Source organism: Lagopus muta, chromosome 10, assembly GCF_023343835.1.
Source record: "Lagopus muta isolate bLagMut1 chromosome 10, bLagMut1 primary, whole genome shotgun sequence".
NCBI classification, from domain to species: domain Eukaryota; kingdom Metazoa; phylum Chordata; class Aves; order Galliformes; family Phasianidae; genus Lagopus; species Lagopus muta.
In genome coordinates, this window is record NC_064442.1 from 6546191 (window position 1) to 6570198 (window position 24008).

Consider the following 24008-nt stretch of genomic DNA (forward strand, 5'->3'; position numbering starts at 1 on the left):
AGGCACTGCAAATTTACCCTTTGTCTGCAACAAAGAAGAAATACTCGCATACCCAGGCACAAGACCAGAGGGATCTTGATTATCCTGTCCCCCTGTGCATGAATGGATATCAGTGACAGTCACGGAGGTGCTGAATAATGTTTAGGTCACTTCCAACAAAGTGCCATATCTTTCTATCAGTAGAAGCTCAGATTACAGATAGGGAAAAGATGTTTCACACCTGGCTATCCGCTCTCACTCCTGCCTTCTTATCTCTTTCTAAGCAATCCAAAGTACTTTTCCTGCCTCATGTGTTGCCCTCCTGGTTGCTGTGTGTCACTGGCCATGCCCACGTACAGTCAGCAGGTAGCTTGTAGTGAGGCCTTCCTCTGCTGTCTCTTCACCATGCTGTTTTTTCAGTGGCTGAGCTCATTATTACAGTAGGCTGGACATGCTGTTTATTAAATAGATGTAATGGTGCTGTATAACATAGCATCAGGAGTCTTTTCTCTTGGATACGAGTCAAGTCTTCACTGGTGCTACCTCTGTCCATCCTTCCCTCAGTTTCTAGATATTTATTACAGCATGTGAAGATACAGGTAATCATAGAGAAACAAGGGTAGAGCAAAGTACACCGTACTTCCCAGAGTCTCTTCTCCGTCCCAAGGCACATCTGCTATTTTTCCTGCCTCCTTTGGCTTTGTACTGCTTCTCTGCACATCTAAAAGCTGTTGCTTTGGGTGAACTCACCCATCTAAAAGAAAAAAGACAAACTGTAGTTTTAGGAAGAAAAAGGGATGCGTGATGCAGAAGCGTGGACAGGCATGAAGTTGGTGTGATCCCTGCTGGACGTGGCACCTCGAGCCACACGATGGCGATGTGATTATAGGGAACCCTATCCCACCAGAGCTTAATCCAATATTTATTTTTTGGTGAGTAATTTGTTTATCAGCAGGTTATTTTAATCTCATTTTGCTTGTATTTGTTATTCCTGACTATCTGTACTTCCCAGAATTAGCAGTTTGCATGCCTTGAAGGAAATTAGCTAGAGCTGATCTCGGAGGCATTTGCTCAGCAGATATTGAAGGAAAGGGTTAGGGAAATGGGCAGAGCCCTTGTTGCAACGCTTGCCTAGTAAAATTGTAATGAGCAATTTAAAGAGACAGGTTGTGCTGACCTCCTGATCATGCCTCTTTTATCAAGACAATTCCATGTGCGAACAGCAGTTATTGCAGATGGCCTTTCCCCTCTTTTTCTGTATCTTTACCTTCCTCCTTTTGTTGTCTCGATCCTCTTTTCTTCCCTTATTCCCCCCCAGGCTTTCATCTCTCACTTTCTGCTCCTTCTGCCTCATCTTCTGTCAACTAACCTTTATTTAACCTTTCACCCACTTTTTTTTTTTTTTTTCATCAAAGCATAAGGATTATGTCTTGTGGCTGGCAGGATAAAATAATCAGTGTCATACTTTTCCTTTTATGCTGGCATCAAGTAGGGGTGAGTAACTGTGAGGAACAGAAAGCAGTGTTCTAGCACACATTACAGTTAGAATGGCCTGCACCCTCTGTGCCTGAATTCATAATGCTTTGCAACAGATCTACTGAATTATAGGTCTTTGGTCTTGTGTCAAAGTAGACCTATGGTTAAACACAGCACAATGTCAGTGATTTGTCATGTATTTTGCAAGATGCTTGTTCCTCACAATCATTTTAAGACCTCATTTCCCACCTCTGGATTGAGACTCCATTATCAGTCTGGCCCCAAACCTATCATCAGTATTTGTGGGATATTGTGAAATAATGTGATCAGAGTTGAATTTTGCAAATAGCTTCATAATCATCTAAAACAAGTTCTGTGTCTGTGCTTTCTTCCTGAGTTTCAGAATGCAGATAGTATTGATCCTGATTTAAAGCTTCGCTTTGAGAAGAGCTTTATAAGAGGGGAAAAATGATTCAATCTCCTTTTTATACCCTTTCCAAGACTGATGTTCATCTATAGAGATGTCCCAGGCAAAATCATTAAGTTCTTTACAGAAGAAGGTTCATTCATCTCCTGGGGCATGGCAGCTTCTTGCTGTTTTGCTCCTGAGGGTAGGTGTAAAGGAGTTAAGTGTCAAGAAGTTGCACTGTTCCCTGCTGATATCCTTAACAGTGATTGCTTACTGTGTCTTGGCAGTGTCTTTGTGCCTCCAGTGATGATTGGGCTTCAGAAAATTCAGTGGCCAATTTTTGGGAAGTCTTCCAAATTCTAGCATCCTTGTCTGAACTTTCAAACCACTTTGAGGGGGGAAAAAAAAAAAATCTACCTGGAAATTTCAAGCAGAAAGTATTTATTTATTTTTTGAACTTTATTTTTGGTTTTCTATTGGGCTACAACCCGAAGATGCTTTGAAACTGGAAAATAAAGGAGGAAAAGGGATCTTTTTGAAGATCACTTTCCTTCTGAGGTTAGTTCAAAAATTTCAGAAGGATTTGGCTTGCTTTCTTTTATATATACAAACAATGCAACAGAAGCCAATTAGTGAAGAATTGCCACCTCATGATATAGTTTATATGATTGCTACTTTACAGTCCAAAACCTGGAACTTTCAGAGTAGAAAAAATGAGCTGTTCTTGTGCTAATGTTAAGCTCACAACATACAGTGTCTCTGTACCTAGACCAGGAACTTATATGTGCTAGCAGGTCCTGCCTCTACTTTGTGCAAGTGTTAGACCTCTATCCTAAATGCTCAAATTAATGCTTTGGTTCTCAAGGATGCCTGTGAAGTTTATGGCACAGAATTAGCCTTCTACCTTCCCAAATAGTTGAGTCTAATAGTGACTTCTTGCTGGAACTCTATAGCCTACCGTGTATGGGTTTATCCCGGAGCTGGATGGGGGACAAGATTTCTCTGAGGACAACTCATTCTGTTTCTGCAGGGCACCCTCATGTTTATCTCCAGCAAAAAATGGTCTCACAATGGCAGAATAGAATAGATGTTTTCACTTCACTTGTATCTTTTATTGCTAAGAGACAGTGACTGGAGAAGAGCAGAGAAGCTGAAGATTTTGTTCTTCCTTTTGTCCCTTAGGGGCCATAGGGTTAATCTAGCAGAGCGTTCTTATCTCCAAACTGTAGCAATATATGCTTGTGGCATAATGAATCAGCTGAGTGGCATCAACAAAGAGATTTAAGTAGATAGATGGAAAGATAAGTCTCTTTGTTCTGCCTGGTAAGCAATGCATTGCTCATCATATTTCAGGTTGACCGTAATTCAGTTTTGTGATTAAAAATGCTGCATGTTTTCCAGTGCTCCCTGTGTTCTTGGCAAATGCTTCAAAAGGACTGGCATACAAGAGAGAGCCTCATAAATGCTCCCCCTTGTGCCAAAGCCCCACTAGCAGTCCTAAGTCTTATCTGCTAGACTCAAAACCTGGCTTTCATCTGTCTTTTGACCCCCACTGCAAAATGAGAATTCTTTCACAACTGTGGATTTCCTCGTTGTGTGAGTCCCTTGCTAATTCAGATGCATCTCTCCTTTGATAATGACACACATTGGCTGTGCATCCGTGTCACATTCTCCTAACTAACTGAACGGATTATTCGGCCGGATATTTTGTCACTATAGCAGAGAATATTTTCATTGGTCAGCAGCACTGCCCTGGAAGCCAGAAGTGGGTGTTAAGTTCTAAATGAGGGGGGAAATAAAAAAGACATTGGGTATTCCCACATGCATGTCTAGACACTCCTGGAAGCTACCTAGGAGGAGAATTTCTGTTTCCACTGAAAACATTGGCTGCACTCAAGGAGAAGGAAAGGGACTAACAAAATAATAACAAAAAGGGTCAAAAGGCATAGAATGTTTTGCTGCTTAACCAACACAGATCATGCATACTCGCTCCAGGAGGGGTGGGTTCTTGCTGCCTACAAATCTGTGCAGTTCTGCTTATACCTGTATGATTCATTTCCACCATCTGTATTTGTGCCAACATATAGGCAGATACACATGCAGGTGCAGCCCTAGATGGAGACACCAGCAGACACAGACAGGTGGGGAGGCCTTCTTTTTCTGTTCTGCCTTCTGGAGATATTGGCATGCTTCCTCCTTCGTTTATTTGATACTTTTTTTTTTTTTTGACTGTACAACTGAAAAAATCTGGAAGAGAAAAACCAAAACACTGGAGAGAAAAAAAAAAACACACAAGAGCAGAAGTGAATCAGTGGAATGGGAGAAGGAAAATGAAAGCTTTCTTTCCCTTTCAGTTAATGCTCGTTGCTTTTGATGAAAGTGCTGGCAAAGTATAATCCTGCCTCTCCTATCTGCTTGCAGAACTGACTATCTCAGCTTCTCTTCCCAAAGTGACCATTCTGATCTTAAAGGAGATAAGTGCAGGAGTGCACATGAGGGAAACAAGTAACAAAACTGTCTTTCTCAGCTTTCTCAGTGCTTTTCATCAGTAATAAGACTGAGGCATGGGGACAGCTGTCTTCTGGTCCCATAGATTTGGGATCCAAACATGGAAGTCTGTCTTGAAGGACATGACTCTCCTTAGGGAGTAGTGATGCATTGCAACAGGCTTCCCAGTCAAGCGGTGGAATCACCATCGCTGGAGGCTTTTAAGGAGAGGGTAGATGTAGTACCTAGGGACATGGTTTAGTGAGCTGTGTTGGTGGAAGGTGGCAGTTGGACTAGATGGTCCTTTCCAACCTTAATGTTTCTATGAAAACCTCATGAGCACATCTGATAAGAATTCTATTTAATTTAGTTTCCCAAGCAGCTCTTGTGAGGTATTTCCCTCATTCTACTGACAATGACACAGAAAGCTTGGACTTCAAGGAGTGAATGCTAGGGGCTGTAAATCCTTACTTCTAGTCCAATTTCACCTGCCTCTGAAGAGTTAAGGGAGGCTCTGAGCCTGATCCAAATTGTCCCTACCTTACACTGCCTGACTCTTCTTGTCATGTTTTATACACTTATTGACTTTTACAGAGCTCTCTGAGTAATTCTTCAAGGAAGATTGACTGATTTAAGGGGTAAGTCATCCTGCAGGTTAGTAAACATGACAGCTGGTTGAGGATTAGCAGGAAATCATGAATAAAGTAATTGATAAAGGATTCACAAGCAATTAAAGTTTTCTAGCCGGGAGTCAAAAAAAGAAAGGGGAAAAAAAAAAAAAGGAGAGAAAAACAAGAGTGAAGGTCAAAAGAGAAGGTTAAGCTAAAAGTCTGACAACCATGAAGCCCCAGAATACAAGCTGTATTGGTAGAGATAGTATGAGAAGGTTAAAAAGGGGAAAAAGGGCTGCACAGAGATGCAGGGCACAGTCTGGGCACAGCTGTGCGTAAGGTATAAGAATGAAATGCCAGCGTGACGTGCAGACAGTGCAGAGGCATCAGCAGAGTTGTGTGAAGATGCAAATCAGGATTAAAGTGAGGGATTTTTTTTGCTGGGACACTGTCACCTGCCCTGTGATGGCAGTGGTAGAGCAAGCCGCAGGGCAAGGCCAGGTAGCTGCAGAGCTACCTTCCAATCCTTTCTCTGGGAAAGAGTTTGCTGATATACTGTAGAGAGCAACTAAGATGACTGCAGGTAACTTCCTTCCCCTTCCCAAAATCTTCATCTGTTACATCACTGGGATTCAGGTTAGCTGTATGCTAGCTGCTCTATGGCTTCCTTGCTCCCGATTTTCTTCATCCAGTGTCTTTACCCCTTTTTATTCTCTCTTCTCCTGCCCTGTGAAACCTTGCTAATTAATGTTCCAGGTGTGAGAGGTTCTGGCACTCTATTTAATGGACTGGAAATGAATTGGAGCCTACTAGCTCTGGAGAATCCATACCAAGAGCCATCTGTTGTGAGCTGCAAACTCTGATCGGTATTCAAGGAGTTGAGCTCCAGTCTCACATATGCTACCTGGTCCCTTGGTTGGTTGGCAAGCTCCTCACAGCTTCTAATGTGTTATCACTGTCAGAAATGTCAGGACCGGTTGGGAAAGTGTGTTTAGGCAGGGTTAGTTTGAAGGGAGGGAGCCTGGAATCTGGTATGGTTTCATGTTCGTCCTGTGGGGCAGGGCACGGAGCACAGTTGGCGAAGGGCTGTGCTGCAGAATGGTCGTATGGAAGAATTCACTTATCACCAAGTTTTCTAATCTTCTTTGTTGAGTCCTGTATCCTAGAGCCATGTGATTAAGAGAGCATCAACATCTTTCCCTTCATATTTCTTTTTATAAAACTAGCTTTTGTTTTTGAAAGTATCTTTTGAGCTTTGTAAAACCTTCAAAAATGATCTGAACATTGCCTTAATTTTTTTTTCAAAACCAGAAAGCAGCAGAAGAGAGCCCAAAATGCTGTCCATGGTGGTATTTAGTTAATTTTGATATACTCGGGGTTTTATTTTGTCTCATGATGTTAGGAGACAGGCTATGATTTCCCAGAATAATTTGATTCAAGGCTTTCATTATAGAGGTACAAGTGGGAATGTATTTAGAAGTTCACAGTTGACAGGATTGTGCAGCTACAAGGTTTGTGTGTTTGTTGATCTCAGCGAGGTGTTCTGTCAGGACTAAAATACATGCACTATGTGAAGAGCGTGTGACCTGCTGTCAGCTAATCTTATTGTTTGGCTTTTCTCACTCCTCAGGAGTTTCTTTAGTTTCAGAGACACTTACAGTGCTGTGATCTGGATTAGGTTTATTAGCACTTGGAAGGAGATAAGGGCTCTGTGCCTACCCCAGCATTGGTTTGCTAAAAGAAAGCCTTCATTCTTTTAGTCTTCTGGCCGACTGTTTCCGCTTAGATGTGAGACTTCTTTTTGTAAATCTGAGAACCTAGCTCATATTTAACAAATAACATCTTAAACTGCAACAGCAACAAAAGATTTAGCTTTGTCCATGAGATGAGGAAGAGGTGTTAAAGTCTGAGTTTATAAGCACTGCATAGCCATGTGGCTGTCAAATAGAATGAGCAGCTGGAAGAGTTTAATTCATCCTTTTCTCTTTCATTTCAGAATCTAACAGCCGACAAGCAGTGAACAGAGGTTATCTGGGTGGATTGCTGAGGCTCTATCAAGACTGGCATCACAACGATGTCTCCAACAACTACATTTATATTCGTAGAGGTCTCCTGCTCTGCCTAAAGCACATCACCAACATCCAGCTGGGCAGGGAGACTTTCCTTGGTTCTCGAGGTATGGAGATTCTCTTCACAAGTGTGCAGGTAAATGGTGCTTCGTGCTTTAGTGAAATGGATTGGTAGTTAGCACTGCATCCTATCTCTCAGTGTAAAAGTGTCTTGAAATCTAGATGATACATCCTGCAAGAAGTTCTGTCGTGAGTGAAAAATGATAATGTCAAAATAAAAATTATTGACAATTTTCAGTCTGATGAAAATGTTCCCATTTAAAACTAATATTAATCCCCACTGTTCCTCATAGGAGTTGTAGTCCAGGATTTTTAATGTTGGGTTTTTTTTTTTCTTTTCATCATATCGCACTGTCTGCTTGGACATTTTCTTCCAAAGTGCAGTGCAGAGTTTCCACAGAAGAGTCAAGGTGTTTCATGACATGTTTTCTTTCAGGTATCCTAGGTTTCTATCAGATGGATAATTCCACTAAATCACTTTTCTACCAAAAAGTGTTGATTTAGCCAAGCTTTTGTTAAGACAAACATCAATTAGTTGCTTTTCAGTAGGCCCAATTTTAACTTTGTGAAACGTTAATGTAATTCTGTCAAAAAATAGATGATGGTCCTGAAGATGGGAACCCTGTAAGATGTAGAAAGGGCTCGTATAGAACAGTAATGTACTCCTCTCTGTCTCTTGCCAGCATGCTTCCTTTAGAGAAACAATAGAGAATACTGGAGAAATACTGAAATACTGAGAAGCCTTCAGTTCTTGACATGTGCAATTCCACAAGGGGTATTTCTACTGTAATTCTCAATGGTTGATGCATTAACCGATTCCAGAACCATCCTATACAGGATGAGCATCTATCTGCTTTTCCTCTATCAAATACACTGTACTGTAAGGCAATATATCTGCTTCTTCACTGTTTCTGTCGCTATCATGAATGATTCTCTTGTTACAAAGATATTTCTAACCTAGGAGATAGAATGACAGAAGTTTGGTTTTGTTTTTTTCTTCCTCCCCCCCATGCCTTCCCTTCAGATGGGATGAGGTGGCCACAGCTAGCAGAGCTTTCAGGGAGTATCAGCTCTTTATTGCCAACACCCTGATATGCAGAAAATTGACTAGGGAGTGTGGTAACAGCTGCTTGGGGGTAGATGTCAGCTTATTCTCTCTCAAGTGCCTTCTACAGCCCATGTTTTTTTCCGAGCTAACATCTCCTGATAGCTCAGCCTAGGAGCAACACTATGAAAAGTGCAAACCTGGGGTCACCTTGGGTGAATAAACAGGAAACGACACACTAAGTATGCAGTGAGCACTGAGAAGGCTAATCTGTCCAAAGGTTAGAAGTGGAGCGGAAATGACAGCTTCAGGGGCCTCAGTTTATTTTCTTCTGCTCTATGCTATACTTAGGTTGATTTTGAAAGGGGAATTACCAGAGTTAATAGGCTCAAAGCTCCACATTTGCTCATTTCTTCTTTGTTGTAGTCAGTCTCTCCACAAGATGGGGAGCAGTAGGTGTCTGGCAGCCCTGTAAGATCTCACTCTTCTTGGATCTGACCGAATGTGGAGACTACTGCTGCCACTGAAAGTTCATCAACATCTTCATAGATGATGAAATAGAAGGAGATAGTAGAGAGAAAATGGGAAGTTCATCCTTCTAAGAAGAAATGCAGGCTTCGGAGAGAAAGAGAGCAAGGCAGTTCCTGACTGGGAAAGCAGTGGTTCTTTATGCAGACAACTTTGTAATGCCTTTAGGAATGTGCTGGCTGTGGTGTTTAGTCTTGAGCAAATTGACCAACTGATGTGATTTTAAAGGTGTCACAGCCTGGCTAGAAAAGTTCTGCTGAAACACTTTTTCCCCCTTTTTCTGTTAAAGTCAAAAGAGCTTTGCTGGGATGGATTTGACAAACCCCAGTGAAGCCCCCATTCACAGGGCAGGTTTTCAACTGAACCCCTCAGCAACTGCTCACAGTATGGGCTGTCAGACAGCTGAAGTGCCTGGGCTTACATGGGTATCCAGAATACCTGAGCTTATAGCTTTACAGCCTTTAAGCTTATGACTTTTCAGAAAGAGCCTGTTGTTCTAAGACTATTTCCTTACACTGACTGGGACAAGGTGCAACTTGATTTGTGGAGAGCTTGGAGAAAAAAATTGAGTTCCACTCCCACCTGGAATGAAAAATAATTTTAGATAATAAAATCATTTGTGAAAATGAAACACTTCCTACTTCCATTTCTTCTTCCAAGCCTTGCTTAGATTGCAGTGGCAGTTAAATAGTTTCTTCACATCAGCAACCGTCTGGCTTTGTGCATGCAGTGACTGACAGCTGCCTACTCTGAGAAAGAAGACTGGTTTGTGTCTGCTTTAGAAAAGACCATAGTATAGACCATTCTTTTGCTATTGTATCACCTGCCCATGTGATTTCTTAAGCTCATCTGGTATATAGAGTCTATTCTAAGTTAATGTTAGTCTATATTCTCCTCTATGTTTTCTATTAGTGTAATTATCTGTTACCTTGATGTAATATCTAAGCCTTTCTATAATGTCTTGGTAAGACTACTGCAGATTGTAAGGAGAAAAGCTTAACTACAGGAACTCAAAGCAGATCCCCTGAATTCAGGTTAGCTGTTCATGGGGTATCTGGGCTAAGGAATCATTCTGCTCCCTCATCCACTGCAAAATAAATAGGATAGTTCACATGCAAACAAAGCAATCTCCTGTCTATGTCTCAGGTGCCAGTAAAAAAAAAATAATCTTTTCTTATACAGTGATACACCATTTTTCAGTCACCTGTAAACCATGTTATGTCGGAACCTCAAAGCAATTTGTGAACAGTAATGAAAGTAGTCCACAATATTCAATTTTCTATCTGAAGGTTTGTTAACATCTCTAAGTTAATTTTCTGTAAAGGAAAGCACTACTTTCAAGCAATGTTCTTGAATAATTCCTCTTGTGGAAATGGTCAGTATGAAAATGCCCTGCTCTTGACTAGCTCAATTCACATTGAAATGAATTAAGATGGCTTAATCACAGAATCACCCGGGTTGGAAGGGACCCCAAGGATCATGTAGTTCCAACCCCCCTGCCTAGCAGGGCCACCAAACATACACATTCAGATCAGGTTACCCAGGACCCCGTCCAACCTGGCCTTAAACACGTCCAAGGACGGGGCATCCACAACCTCCCTGGGCAGCCCGTTCCAGGGCCTAACCACTCTCCTAGTAAAGAACTTCCCCCTAACATCCAACCTAAATCTTCCCTCCTTCAACTTAAAACCATTTCCCCTCGTCCTGCTGTTGTCAGCCCTTTTGAAGAGTTTACTCCCCTCCTGGGTGTAGGTTCCCTTCAGGTATTGATAGGCTGCAATGAGGTCACCCCTAGTAAAAACAACAGTTTTCCTTAGTAAATGATAGCATGTAAACTCCATAGTATAGTAAATCATAGTCAAGGCTGTTCTGTCCCCACATGCAAACTTTCCTTTATCTTTTCTTCAATAACAAGTGAACTTAAGGCACCCAAATACCATATAAATGGGTGAACTTGAAATAGAAATCGATTTCCTTGGCTTTTGCTCTAACTGCTGTAGAATTTCCTTGGAGATGCTTTCAAAATTGTTTTTTCTCACCCTTGTTTGTAGCAGCCAGAGATCCAGAAATACATATTAAGATTCTTGTAGCGAGTCCTGTAAGCATGTCAGCTTTAGATGATTTTTCTAGTCTCCCTACAGGAATCCTAGTTAATCCCACTGAATCTTATAATGCTGTTCAATCATACATGAGAAAACAGACTAAAATCCTGTACAGCAACAACAAAAAAATAAAGAAGAAAAAAAATCAACCCAGCCATTTTTCTGTTCTTGCTTATTAAAAAGGGCTTTATGTTCTTCTGACCTCTTACTGCATCTGCTGAATTCTTGTCCAGCAAGAGTCCTAACTATGGACTGTGAGACAGTAGCACTGAGCACCATTTTATCTGTACTGAAGTGAGACCAAAGTTTTTAGATGATATTAGAACTTATTTTAATATCCCTCTTCAGACATACAGCACATTTGTGCTGTTTGAATTGCATTCCTGTTCTGATGGGCTAAGCCTTAGTCCCAAATCACTGAATATATCACCTTGCTGGTAAGCGTGGTACAACTTGTAACCTCAAGAAGGATGCTGCATAGATTAATCAGTCTGGTGAAGGCTGTGGCATGGATACAATATATACATGGTATTTGGGGAAATGTGAAGATTTTGGAAAATAAGGTGGTTTGGTTTTGTGAACGTTGTGTGTGTTTAGGCAATGTGCCTTTGGGCAACAGCATTAATAAGTTATCTGAATTCCTGTCTGTTACATTAAAGGTGCACGTGTGCCCCTCTGGTAGGTTCTTGTTACAGTAAAAATAAGGAGTCCAGGTAGGAAACTCATGTATGATCCTGGTTCATAAGCAGTAAGGAAAGGCATAAAATGGAGACCAAGTAGTCACTTGTCTATAGGGAAGTAATAAATACAGATAAAAAAAATATTCCAAATCTTTCAAGTATACCTGGAGACTCACAGCTCCTTATGTTTCTGATTTCTACATTGGATTGTAAGAGTAGATTTAAGATTCTCAAGGAATTCAGTATTTTGTGACTAGGTGATATAAGGTGTTCTTTCAGGCTATTTGGTCCAATGTTTAACCATATAGAAGAGCGAACAGCAAGTGTTCTCATTCAGAGAGTGTACTGAGGAAAGTGATAAGATGGTGAAGCTGTCCTGGTTTACCTGTGTTAGTTCTGACGTAGTTCTGGAGATAGCAATAATAAAGATGTGGAAACATAGATTTTGTTGTGAATTGACATTCAAAATTTAGGATCTTTGCAAGACTGCATATCTGCATGAGGGAATTTACCTCTTCAGTGCTACTGTTTATACTCTAATGGATGCAGTGTGCTCTGACTCGAATGTTGAAGAGCAGAGAGGCTCTGTTAAATGAGAGTAGAAATCCCCTGGGAACCATTATTTCTGTAGGAAATAGACTCCAGAAATTAATTTTTTTTTTTTAATTTTTTTATTCTTTTTTTGTAAATGGGGGAGAAAACCCTATGTGATAGTAATGGTTTGATGTTCCAATCAGAAGAACATTTCTAGGAGATCACATGCAGTAGGCTGGGCAATTGTAAGAGGCACCGGCTTTCTTAATATTGTTGTTCTTTTGTTTTTAGGACTGTTTATCTTGCAAGAATCTGGATCCAATTGTAACCACTGTGACTCAGATTCTACGGAAGTGCTACCCCAAGGAGCCTCTGCCTCTGGTGACAGTGAGAAGTTGCTATTCCTTCCCTCTTCCTGGGAACATCAAGACTGAATGTCCATGTATGGGATCTGAAGGTAAATTGCTGAAGGGTGAGTTTGGTAGGAAGAAATGGAGCGTGATGTGAGAATTAAGTGTAGTGTCTGGGGAAAGGAGTTTTATCTGCCTTATCCTGAGGTTTGTAGTTAAAATTAGCCTGGATTACAGTGATACTCATTAGGGATAGAACCACCCCCACATCTTCTTGACACTTGGAGGTTCTGTTTGGAGAATAAATGAGAAAAGATTAAAATAAATGGTGGAAATAGTATAAGTAAATAAATCCATCTGTGATTCAAAAAGTAATGGAACAGAATGAGCGTGGCAGAGGCTGGGAGTGCCACAGTTCTATGACAGCAAGAGAGATGGAGGCAACTGCCTGTGCATGGCTCTGGTGATAGCACTGCCTTCTAGTCTTCTCAGTAAATAATTTTGGGACGTATTATCCTTTCTCCTTTCTAAAATAAAAGCAGATAGCAGGCAAATTACTTGAGTAAATGATGTATCTCAGCACCTGCTGGAAGTAAGAACTCGAGCACAGGCAGAACAGCCACTCCACAAAAGCAAAGAAACAGTAAACTCTGATATGCACAAGCATTTTTTCTGTTGCTTCCAGTTGCACATGGAAGATACTCAGATACTGTAATGATGATAGCAGTAAAATACCCTAATCTAGATAATATAGATTAAGAGCATCCTGTAATGTCATTGCAGCCAAGCAGAAAATCTCTGTGGCTTTGTAATAAGAGTTGGATCCGTATCGTGGTGATATTTGTCATGGTTTTGAAAGGCAGTGCTTGATTCCAAGCGAACAGAGCTTTAAAAACTGTGAGAATTAGTGCCAAATGCATTTATACCAGATTAAGAAATGGAATCTGCTTTAATCAGGATTGTGTTGGTTGGAAGGCATGTGTGCCTCACATGAGATGGCACGTATTGCTGTGGAGGGCCTGAGAGGGATATTAGATTGAATGCATTTGCCTGTATCTCTCTTCTGCAGATGATAATGAAAGTGATAGTGAGGAAGACTCGGAAAAAGACCTGAATAAAGATGATGTGGAGGGTAAAGAGGAAGTAAGTATGTAAATGACAGTTTATTTATCATCCATACACGGGGAAAATAAACTGTTGTCCATTTTGACATCCTGATAAATCGTCTAAACAGAGAATGTAGATATATGTGCTCCACATGGGTATGCTATATGAATAATAAGATAATACAATGATAATTGAAAGATGGAAAAAGAGAAAGGACTGTCTTTCAGTGAAGAGTCCCCTGCATTTATCCTATTAATTACCAAGCTTATCACCTAGGCAAGTCTAACCCTCCTTTTCTTCCCATATCAGTGCATAGTTGGGCTATACACCTATTGTAAGAGAAAGATTAATTCATTTAAGCTATAGGTGAGGCATTTGAACCTAGATATGTCCATCATCTGCTGCTGCACACAAATAATAAGATGTAATATTCAATATCTCTGTTTTCTCCCTTTGCACACTCTCTCTGCCATGATCTAATTGGCAAAACAAATGAAAGAAGACTAGGCAGGAGCTGAGCATGCAAACTTCCGTTCTGAGGACACATACAAGCTTATACACAAGTGTGAAGTATTATGGTCCAGGGGAAGGGTTTTGGTTTGGGAAGAAACAAAGTTGCAAACATAGACTACTTAGATATGATTGAGACCTCTATGGAAGGGCCGTTTCATTTGTTGCCCTGTTTTTCTCCAAGTATTAATTTAATTTGTCACAGGATGAAAAAAAGGAAGTATAAAAACTAACAAAACAAGAATGAAAATCCTATCAGTAGCTCGGCATCCTAACTTGGCCCTATCTGTATGTTTTGTCTGTATTTTAGAGCTCATCAAGATGCTCATTAGGAATAAGGCTCACTGAGAATTTATCTCCTTTAATTAGTTATTCATTCAGAAACATCCCATGTGCTTCTGTTCCATTTCATTATTCATATGTATTTACCAAGCAGAAGTGAGCATTTCTTTGGTGGTTTTTGCCTAAGAGTTTGCTCTGAATATGAGTTCTAACTACTATCTGTTTTGTATGTTGGTTGTATATCTCCCATGATGAAGCAGGGAATAAGTAATGAACTTTCAGTGTACCTTTCTCAATGAGATAACTTCTGAACCAAAACTTCATTTTGGTTCTGAGATCTGATACAGAGCGTTGCACATAGATGCATGGTTGCTTTTAAACATGAAAGATTCAGATATAATTCTTATCCCTACTTCAGTGATAACTATCTAAAAGTTGCTGGGCTTTTTTTTTTGTTGTTTTGCTGTGTTTGTTTTTTTTTTTGTTAGGGGTAAAGTGCAGAATATTGATTGGGCAAGACTTTTAAAGCTGTGTATCAACAATGTTGAGGGAGAAATGTAAAATATGAGCAATTGATTCCTGCAAACTCTGATGCTGAGTTGGGCCATTCTGTTTAATTAGAGATGTCATTTGGTTGACTAAATCAAAGGTAGAACTGTCAAGCTTTCCAATTTTGCCAGTAGCTTGTGAGGCCATTTTTCTTTCATGTATTATTGGGATTTTCTTGGTAAATACACTTTTTAAAAATGATATTGTTTCTTTGAATCAAAATATTACCAGCTGTGTCTGGAGAGCATATACCTATTGGTTTGCACAACATAAGGGAAATTGTTGATGTGCCCTGAAACAACTAGTAGCTGTTGATGTCCCTTATTATGGATCCTCTCAAGCTGACATGCTTATAAATAAATTCAAGTATAAGTAAGTGGGTCTAGATACTTTTTTAACTGTGCTTTTTCACAGTATTTCCAGGTATGTTCCTAGATAGCAAAACTCCAAATTTCCCTTTTTCACAATCTAGTCTCTCTTTTTGTGCCTCCATTTTCCATTATGTTAATTGAGTTTACAGCCCTCGTGAGTTTGGGAGGAGCAGTTGTAGGATTCAGTATGGTAATGGAAACAAAGAATGTTATGCAGAATATTACTTTTACAGTCATGTAGAAGTGCATATGGGTCATGTTAAATATGCACATATTTTTCTATCTCTGTTTTTGTAGGATTATGATTTGGAGACAGATGTAAACAAATTGAGGTCAAGGCCAGGGCTTGACCGGCCAGAGGAAGAGCTTGGGCAATATGAAGCTATGTGTCCAGAACTTTCCCGTAATTTTCAGGTACAGTCATGGCATGACTTCCTTTATTTATAAGTATATATAATGTACTTATTATATAGTATATAATATAAGTATTCATGAAGTTAGGAATTACTTGAAAAGAAATACTGACAGCAGATAACCAGGCAAGCCCATTGTGAAAGCAAACCCAGGTGTCTTATAGGGCTGGAAAAACAAAGATTAAGACCTTTTGCTGTAGTCTATTGGCCTGGATCAAGAATAATAGAAAGAGAATGATGATGTTTGATGCACATTTGGCTGGCTATGGATTAACTAAGTGCTACTGAATCAATTGCCCCATGAGAAATCTGTCAGATAATAATTTGTATCCTTGCTGGCAATTTCAACATCAATATCAAGATTGGAATGAGATGTTGAAAATAAATACTGTCAACTAGTGGTTTGAAAGAAGTGATGGAGAAGATTGCACTGCCACTGAAATGCACCATTCAAATTGCTCTGTTGCAATTTGGGGCAAGAAAATGAGGAGTATGGCACTCATTGCAAGTCTCAGAGTGAATTTAGGAAAGCTGAAAGCTGTGACTCAAATACGAACATGGAAAAAGGACCATTGGATGAATGTATCTCCTATATGTACAATGCTGTCAGGTTTATTGTGTCTATTAGTAATTCAATGGGATTAAATTATACTTTTGCATGAAAACAGAGGTGGAGTTTTTAATGATAGATTGATCTCCTTTCACCTGCTGTAACATCAAATTAAAAAAAAGAGCCTTGTGAATTATCTTTATCAAATTTATGATATTTAATGATATTTATTTATCAAATTTATGATAACAGTGGGTTTTGATCAGATATTACTCAATCTGATCTTTTTTATTTTCGGAGGACTACCATTGAAACAACTTTGTGGATAAAGGAATTCTGGTAGGTAGTTCTACTTTGGCTGTCTTATTGGGTAAATTATTTTATTATTTTGGAAGATCTATAAATATATTCTCTTTATTTCTTGCAAGGTTTTCTCTGGAGGGAGGCAATGATGTGTCCTTAAGTTTCTTTTAATTTCTTCTGCTTTTTAAATTTAAAGGAGCTTGATTCAGAGTCCGAAGAAGAGAAAAAGTCAGAAGACAGGACTGAGAATCTTCCCTCCACTTCATCTCATTTCATTCCAAGTGGTAATTCTGTGAAAGATCCAAACCATAGATGGAGGACCCAAAGTGACACACAGGCAGAATCAGATCCACGGGAGAAGGATTTCAAAGCTTCACTGCAGAGTTCAATAAAGAAGGAGAAATGCTCAAGGAGTCTGCTCAGTGAAAAGAGAGAGATTGCTGAAACAGTCCAAAATGCAAATTCCTATGAAGAAGAGCCAGCCAAGAGTCATACATTTTCTCCATGTCCCCTCCCCAAAGAAGCTGCTTGGTACAAAAAAATATTTAACCCTGAGTGTGAGGCTTCAATTGATCCAACTTCTGGAGTCAGATCAGAGACCGCAGAAATAATGACAGACCTTCTGGAGGAACACCAAGGGAATATTCCATTCCACAGCCCTCACTTCTACGTAGCCAGGGCCAAATGTACCAAGTCCATACCAGCCTACAGAGACTTGGCATTCCCTGATTTCTGGGGCCACCAGCCTCCTGCTTATGGCACGCCCATGCTGGATCGGCAGTATGGAGTTCAAAGGTGACTGCTTTAATGTGATTAGGTTTTGACTGTCACATCTCTGAGTTGCCTAGGAAGTCATAGAACAAATGTTGGACTGTTTGCCACAGGAAGATAGGCTGCGCATCAGGATATTTTTATTTAGGTTTTACATCTGATTGGATTGGGAACAGGATTAGAAACCATCAGGCCTGTTTCTGATATTGACGTCCTGTGTGTCAGTGGAGGAATGGTGAATTTGCCCATGCATTGCTTTCTTTGTCTGGTAGATAAAGGTGGCAGAGGCCATGCTGGAGGGAGATTTTTATGGCTTCTGTGAGTCCATGAACACTCACCTATCTCATATTCTAAACTGGTATTAATTAACCTAGCTAGTGATAAATATATCAGTATCAGTGTAGCTATGTATGCAGTGAGGCCCAAATCTGGTCAGAGCACTGAGAAACATCTGTGAGTGCCTTTTCTTTAAAGTAGATAGACCAAGACCCAGAATTATGGCATGCAACGCGATGAAAAGAATGAAAATGAGTCTTCCCTTTGGTGCATTGCTAGAGGTTTCTGTTCTCTTGTCATTTCAGGTGCACAGTGGAAGGAAAAGCTGTATTTGGGAGAGGAAATTCTCTTTGTAACCACTGTTGTTTCTGTTCCATCTGTGACTGTGTGCAATGAGTTTGCATTTTGTTTTAGTGACACAGGAGTTTATAACCAAACAACAAAGAGATTGAATGTACAGGACTCTGAGCTAAACTTTAAAGATGATGAACACTAGCCAAATGGAGTTTGTGAAGAAGCACTATTTTCTGACATCTAGAGGGAGTTCTTTCTGTAGCAAATACAAAAGCTAAAAGTCTTGTTTAGAGGCAAATTCATGATCCCATCTTCTTGCACTGTTGCTCTAAGAGCTTTGCTTTTGTGATTGTAATGATGTGTAACTGTACAGCTAAAATGGGAATAATCATATTATGCTTCAGGGCATAACGTGATTGCTGCAAAGGTCAGGAAGTAAATCTGGCATTCCACATCTGATCTTCTTTTGGGATCAGAGAACCTCAGTTTAATAATGAGTAGAATTTAGACTGATTTGGAGTGGGAAGATTGGGAGACAGATGAGTGGGTCTGAAAGTTACAACAAATATTTTCCTATAGGGGCAAGACTGGCCAGTTGGAGGATTGAAATTGACTGGAAAGAAACCACGGATAAAACAGACTGGATTGAATATTGCAAAGAGTAAAAACTGTGTAGAATAAGTTGTTTCGTCCAAAAGGCAACTTGCAGTAATGGAAATAGAGTATGAGTTTTCTCATGGTTAAGTAAATAGGTAAACACAGGTGAAGTTTATGTGAAATTATCTGAACTCTTCTTATCAGTCCTTCAGAAGAATTTTTTGAGCCTTTTCACATTTCTTCTAGGTTACCTTTACTGAGACTTCTCACAGTGTCATGACAATTTGTTGGGTTTTTTTTTCTCCTTTTTATTTTTGTTAGGGACAAAGTACTTGATGATGTTCGTCGCTTAATCCAGCCTGGTGATTTGATTGGAAGAACTGTTTTTGATTTAGATGAGCCCAGGTGAGTGAACTAAATACAGGGAATTGTAACTAGTGGCACTGTCAGTGCTGCTAGTGAGCTCTGTTTACTTGGTTAACCTCAGATAAAGATATGCAAGAAGTGATGTAGGAGGCAAGGCCCAACAGGAAACGTTTACTGCAGGAGTAGAGTACTGGCACATGGCCCTGGGAAAATGATTTGCTTTGAAACTGACTGCAGTTTTGTCTGATTTGTGGCCTTCTCATCTGCCCTGTACTATGTCTAATCACAGACAATGGAAAGCTTGTATAGAGCTGGCTTGTGTAATTAATGAACTAGTGGGAATAAGTCAGGGATGAAAGTAACTGGAATGAAGAGCGATAAGAACTGGGGCAAAAGTGATTGCTGGGAAAGAAAAAGAAGATGAAATTTAGAATCATTAAGCAAGAGTCAAGAAGGATGCTGGAAGAAAGATTATGGATTTGCTAATCTCTTGCTACTTCTCAGGGTCTTGCTTGTGAGGAGCTTATAAAAAGCTGTATTAATATACAAAAGGTGCTGGGGTGGACTTGTCTTTGAAGCAACCTGCTTATTTGGTATCTTTGCTTTGAATTACTGCAGTCACTCAAGCCCAGGTGCTCCAAGCTGTCTGACATTCTTCTCCAAGTTTGAATCGGGTAACCTTCGCAAAGCCATCCAAGTGCGTGAGTAAGTATTCCTGCAGTGGCTGTGTCCCAGCCGGGCTTTCTACTCTTTTCACTGCATGACTTGCTGGGGTTCTGCTGGGTTCTGAAAGCACCAGCCAGGGCAGCAAGTTTTATGATGCAGAGCTTACAATACCTGCCAATATTTAGATGTCCTGAAAGAATCGGGAGTGAGAAAGCACAGCTTGTGAAGTTTTACATGATTAAAATGTTGTGGATATTTGAAGGTGTGTTTGGATGCCACTGGTTCGATGGAGTTCTTTGACAGAGTTAACGTTCGGTTGCATTCAGTAGATTCAGTAGTGGATTGATAGGATGTTCATGGGCACCATTTCTTTGTCTTCATTAACAGGTTTGAGTATGATTTAATTATGAATGCAGATGTGAACACCAACCAGCATCACCAGTGGTTCTACTTTCAAGTCCGTGGCATGAAATCAGCAGTTCCCTATCGCTTCAACGTTATCAACTGTGAGAAGCTCAATAGCCAGTTTAATTACGGTATGAGTTCTGGGGAAATTGGGATAGCATTCTGTTCACATGGATGTACTTTGCATCCCATAAGGGTTTTGAAATTTCCACGTCTATAAAGAAGACAGTAAGCTTCATTTTATTTGCACTGAAATCCACCAAAAGAGTTATTTTAGGTTTGACAAATAACCTTTCCGTATCCTCAAGACAACTGAGGAACGAACTGTGTATTGAGATAGGATTTATGGAAAAAATGGTCATTGTTCTTTGATTAGAAACCAGAACTGAGGAAGAACGGCACTGGGGTTGGAAGAAGAAAGAAAGGGGATCTTCTGGGATTGAATGAGTAGCACAGGATTTGAAGAGCTCTAATAAGATTTAGATAAATAAAGATAATGCTCAAACAAATATTAATGATTTTTTGGGTTTATTGAAAGACATTTCTCTGCCTTTAGATCTGATGAGACTTCTGTTGATACAAAAAATTCAGTCAAAAGCTGTTTTTGAGTTCCTGTCATAGTCTGTCAGGAGAAAGGCTGCATTGCTTGGAAATAGCCAGGGCAAATCCTAGCTTTCAGTGCTCATTTTAGCAGAAAAAATTATTTAATCTGCATGAAGATTGTGGGTTGAATTCTTAGCTGGCATAGAGAGTTTTTCATTTGTTTCCATGGAGCTGTGCTAATTTACACCAGTTCAAGACCAGATTCAGAATGTTTAATATGTCCTTAATATCAGACTTCACATTCTTCTGAAGCACTGTGGATACAACCTTCAACATCACAAGGGGAACACTCTCAGGATCAGTGTACCTAAAACAAATAATAGCACTAGGAGCTGGAATGATGTGTCGCTTGTATTTGTGAGACTAGCTGGATGAGTGGCATAATGAATTATAAGGCATTTGCTCTTTAGCTCTAAGGGCTGAAGTTCAAGTACTCATATAGATCCCAAATGAAAGTGAATTTTGTGTTTGTCATCTTATTCTGCTTTTTGAATAAGCAAGCCATTAAAAATGGTGTGTGTCTGGTGGCAGCCTGAAAATGAAGTATATTGAGGTCCTTCTTATTGCAAACCCCACTGCTAGCTTTGATACAGCCGAAAGCAGTGTAGATCTTAAGCCCACACCTCTCTAGGGCCACCCAGTGCCTCTCTGCAAAGGCAGGATCCTTGCTGTACCGCTAACAGGGCAAGCAGGTGGCAGAGTGAAAGAATTTGCTAGAGAAATGGCCTGCAAATGGGCTTGCTTCATGGAGCTGTGAATAAACGTGTGCACAGTTCAGATGAAGCTGCACAGTCCAGATGGAGCTGCATAGCTCAGGGCTTGAAACAGTAACGTTTTGGAGGTCGGGAAGAAGTCATCTTCCAGCATAATGCAGTACAAAGACAGATGCTGCTGTTATCAGCATTTAGATCTTCAATGTAGTCAGTATCAATCATAATAATCAGTGTTATTTAGGTCTAATTGAAAGTTTAAAAACTTACTCTAGGACAGTTTTTCTTGCTTCTTTCTGAAAGTATAATTCCAGATGCACCACAAGGCCTCTAATGTTCCGGCAAGATTAAGGATTCAATAACAGTGCAGCCAAGCATGAAATACTGTACTAAACAAATTACTGATCTGTTTGATATGTTGATTCCTATTCTTCTCTTCTATCCCTTCCTCTATGTATTTGTAAACAGAGCAGCTGAAGTCTTCCTTTCCAAAGGCCAGCAGGATTATTTATTTTCTAACAAACCCTAATTCAGCTCTCTTCTGGCAGTGTTTTTCAGGACTGACATGGTTACAGTAGAACCAAGCATGGAAATATATTTACTTTGCATTAACTGTCTGCCAAGAGAGCACAGAGAAAATAATAATCCTTCTTGTTTTCCCTTTTCCTCTCCATCTCTGTCTTTTCCAGCCAGGGATGTCGCGTCACTTGAAACTCTTGTTTTCTGCAGGCATGCAGCTGGTTCTGTATTCGGTGAAGGAAGCTCTCCAGGGCAGGCCTCGCTGGCTTCGAGCAGGACATGATATCAGCTACTACAAGTAAGTAGTGATGAACAGTCTGTAGCTCCTCAGTTCTCCTCCTGTTAGCTGTATAGATGTTGTTAACCTCCAACCACAGTGCCGTGTTTCAAATGCCCCTAAATTGATGCTAGTTCTGTGTTTTGTGTGCCCCCAACTGCAGGAGACAGCTAAAAGTGAGACCTTGAAATCAGCTTTAGGAGAACAGGGCATGTGCAGAATTCTCTCCCCTAGAAGGGAGAAACTTCCCTAGAATGGAAAACCTTAACTAACCTTTATTCACATCACCTTTTCTACTTCTGAAGCTGCTCTCTTGAGAGCTAGCATACTGTGGTGCAATGGATTCCTTTTGCATGCCTGCAACCTCTGGTTTCTTCCAGTAGGGGCTTCTGGATACAAGATAAAATGAGCAAGCCCAGCAGATGCAAGCTGGGCAAGCTTTGTGTGCTAATTACCATATAGCAATGGCTTATCCTGTCATTAACAAGATAGTTACTGTAAAGTGATTAAACAGCAGCTGACTTCCAAGATTAAACCATGATTGTACAATTAATCAAGTAATCTGATTCTTGTTTAGAATATGAGAATGGAGTTGTATTGATTTGGTGTTTTCTAATTTTGTATTGAATTATATGTATATGTCAACATGTTCATCTAGGATGACTACTCATTGTCTGTCTCATTCCCTGTTTGTACATGTTCTGTGTACACAGGAATTCTTACAGATACACATGAACTCTCACCTCTGCTGAACGTCAAATCCCTTCTGTTTCACTGATTATCAAGTTGATTCCCAGTAATGAGAAACTGTGCTAGGGTAGGGAGTGTGGACAAAGTAGGTCTGTGGTTGCTCAGATGATGGCTTCAGAATAGGAGAAGATGGGATCACTGCAGTGATACCACGCTGCTTGTATTTCTGGGAGAGCATCTCATTTCATTTCTGTTCACTCTGATCACATATCCTGGGGGATGGACTGGCAGATTTTGCAGGGGACCTCATCTATTTACTTTTACCAGGTAAAAGTACCAAATTCATGAATTTGGAATGCCCTTAATTGTTTCTGCTCACAGCTCTCACTGAGGGCAACCTCTGAGCTGAAGGACAGTGGGAGGAAAGGCGTATTCACAAAATATCCAGGTGATGCTCATCTCTTCTGACATTCATCTTTGCTGAAGATGGGATACTTCACTCAAAAAAAGATGAATGTTGTGGCACACCTCTGTCACTGCGTACCTTTCCCATATGTCTTACAAGAGAGCTTTTATTTGGCAGAGAATATTAGCAGAGTTCTTGTCAAAAGGAGGCTGAGTGACGCTTCTGCTCTATTTTATTGCCTCTCCAAGATGTGACAGGATACACCCATGATAAACAGAGTTGCAGTTACTATAAGATCATCTAATTCACTTGCTGTCTTGGCAGCTTTTATGCACTGGATACTTTCCAGCAAATTATTTGAGGAACAATGGCAGCATGCTGAATTGGTGACAACATGCTTGTGCCTTTTGGTTTCGTGGCTCATTCTAGGCATATTAGAAAACCCCTAGCTTTTCCAGACAATAGTTACTCCACAGATAATAATGAGGCACATGGAGTGTTTTGTTCTCACACCACCACTGAAGACTTTGCTATTTGGTGGCCATAGCAGTGTCAAAACTAGGTCTTTTTTTCTCTTCAGCATCTTTATAATCACATTATAAGGAATCGTCATTAGCAGGCTACATCTTGGTTCTGATGATATCCATGAGAGATGCTGTGACACTGCTGGCACCTGATGTTCATAGCATGAGTGTAAGCCTTAGTAACAAGATGCTCATGGGAACATTCTACTGCCTACATAGGATTCTGCCTACAACCAGGAGAATAAAAGTGCCTTAACTTGGATATGCCTTGAAGGGGAAGTGGTGTATTTTCCAATTTCCAGTGTGACAGGCCCCAAAGTAACAGCTGAATTTAGGTATGAACTGTAAATTGTTAAATGCTACTACTTTGTTATAAACCGAAGTGCTACTAAAGCACAGTGCATGTACCACATCAGGACACGTTGTAAAATGAGCATAACAAGCTCCAAGTGGTAGATGGATTTTGGACAAAGGGATGCAGGTGATAAA

The 24008-nt window shown here is 40.2% G+C and overlaps 1 protein-coding gene across 18 annotated transcripts in view; it reads left to right on the top strand.

The window, feature by feature from the left end:
• Positions 1-24008, top strand: part of AGBL1 (AGBL carboxypeptidase 1) — a 487401-nt gene that overhangs the window by 46124 nt on the left and 417269 nt on the right. For all 18 annotated transcript variants that reach the window (XR_007379113.1, XR_007379116.1, XR_007379112.1 and 15 more), the window contains 9 exons: positions 6959-7167; positions 12272-12437; positions 13400-13473; positions 15447-15563; positions 16612-17210; positions 18675-18758; positions 19338-19424; positions 19773-19921; positions 21833-21920. Coding sequence is in view for 5 of the 18 variants with exons in the window: in XM_048956254.1 (XP_048812211.1) it covers positions 6959-7167; positions 12272-12437; positions 13400-13473; positions 15447-15563; positions 16612-17210; positions 18675-18758; positions 19338-19424; positions 19773-19921; positions 21833-21920 (1573 nt within the window). In the remaining 13 variants the exon portion in view is untranslated. The remainder of the gene's footprint in view (positions 1-6958; positions 7168-12271; positions 12438-13399; positions 13474-15446; positions 15564-16611; positions 17211-18674; positions 18759-19337; positions 19425-19772; positions 19922-21832; positions 21921-24008) is intronic.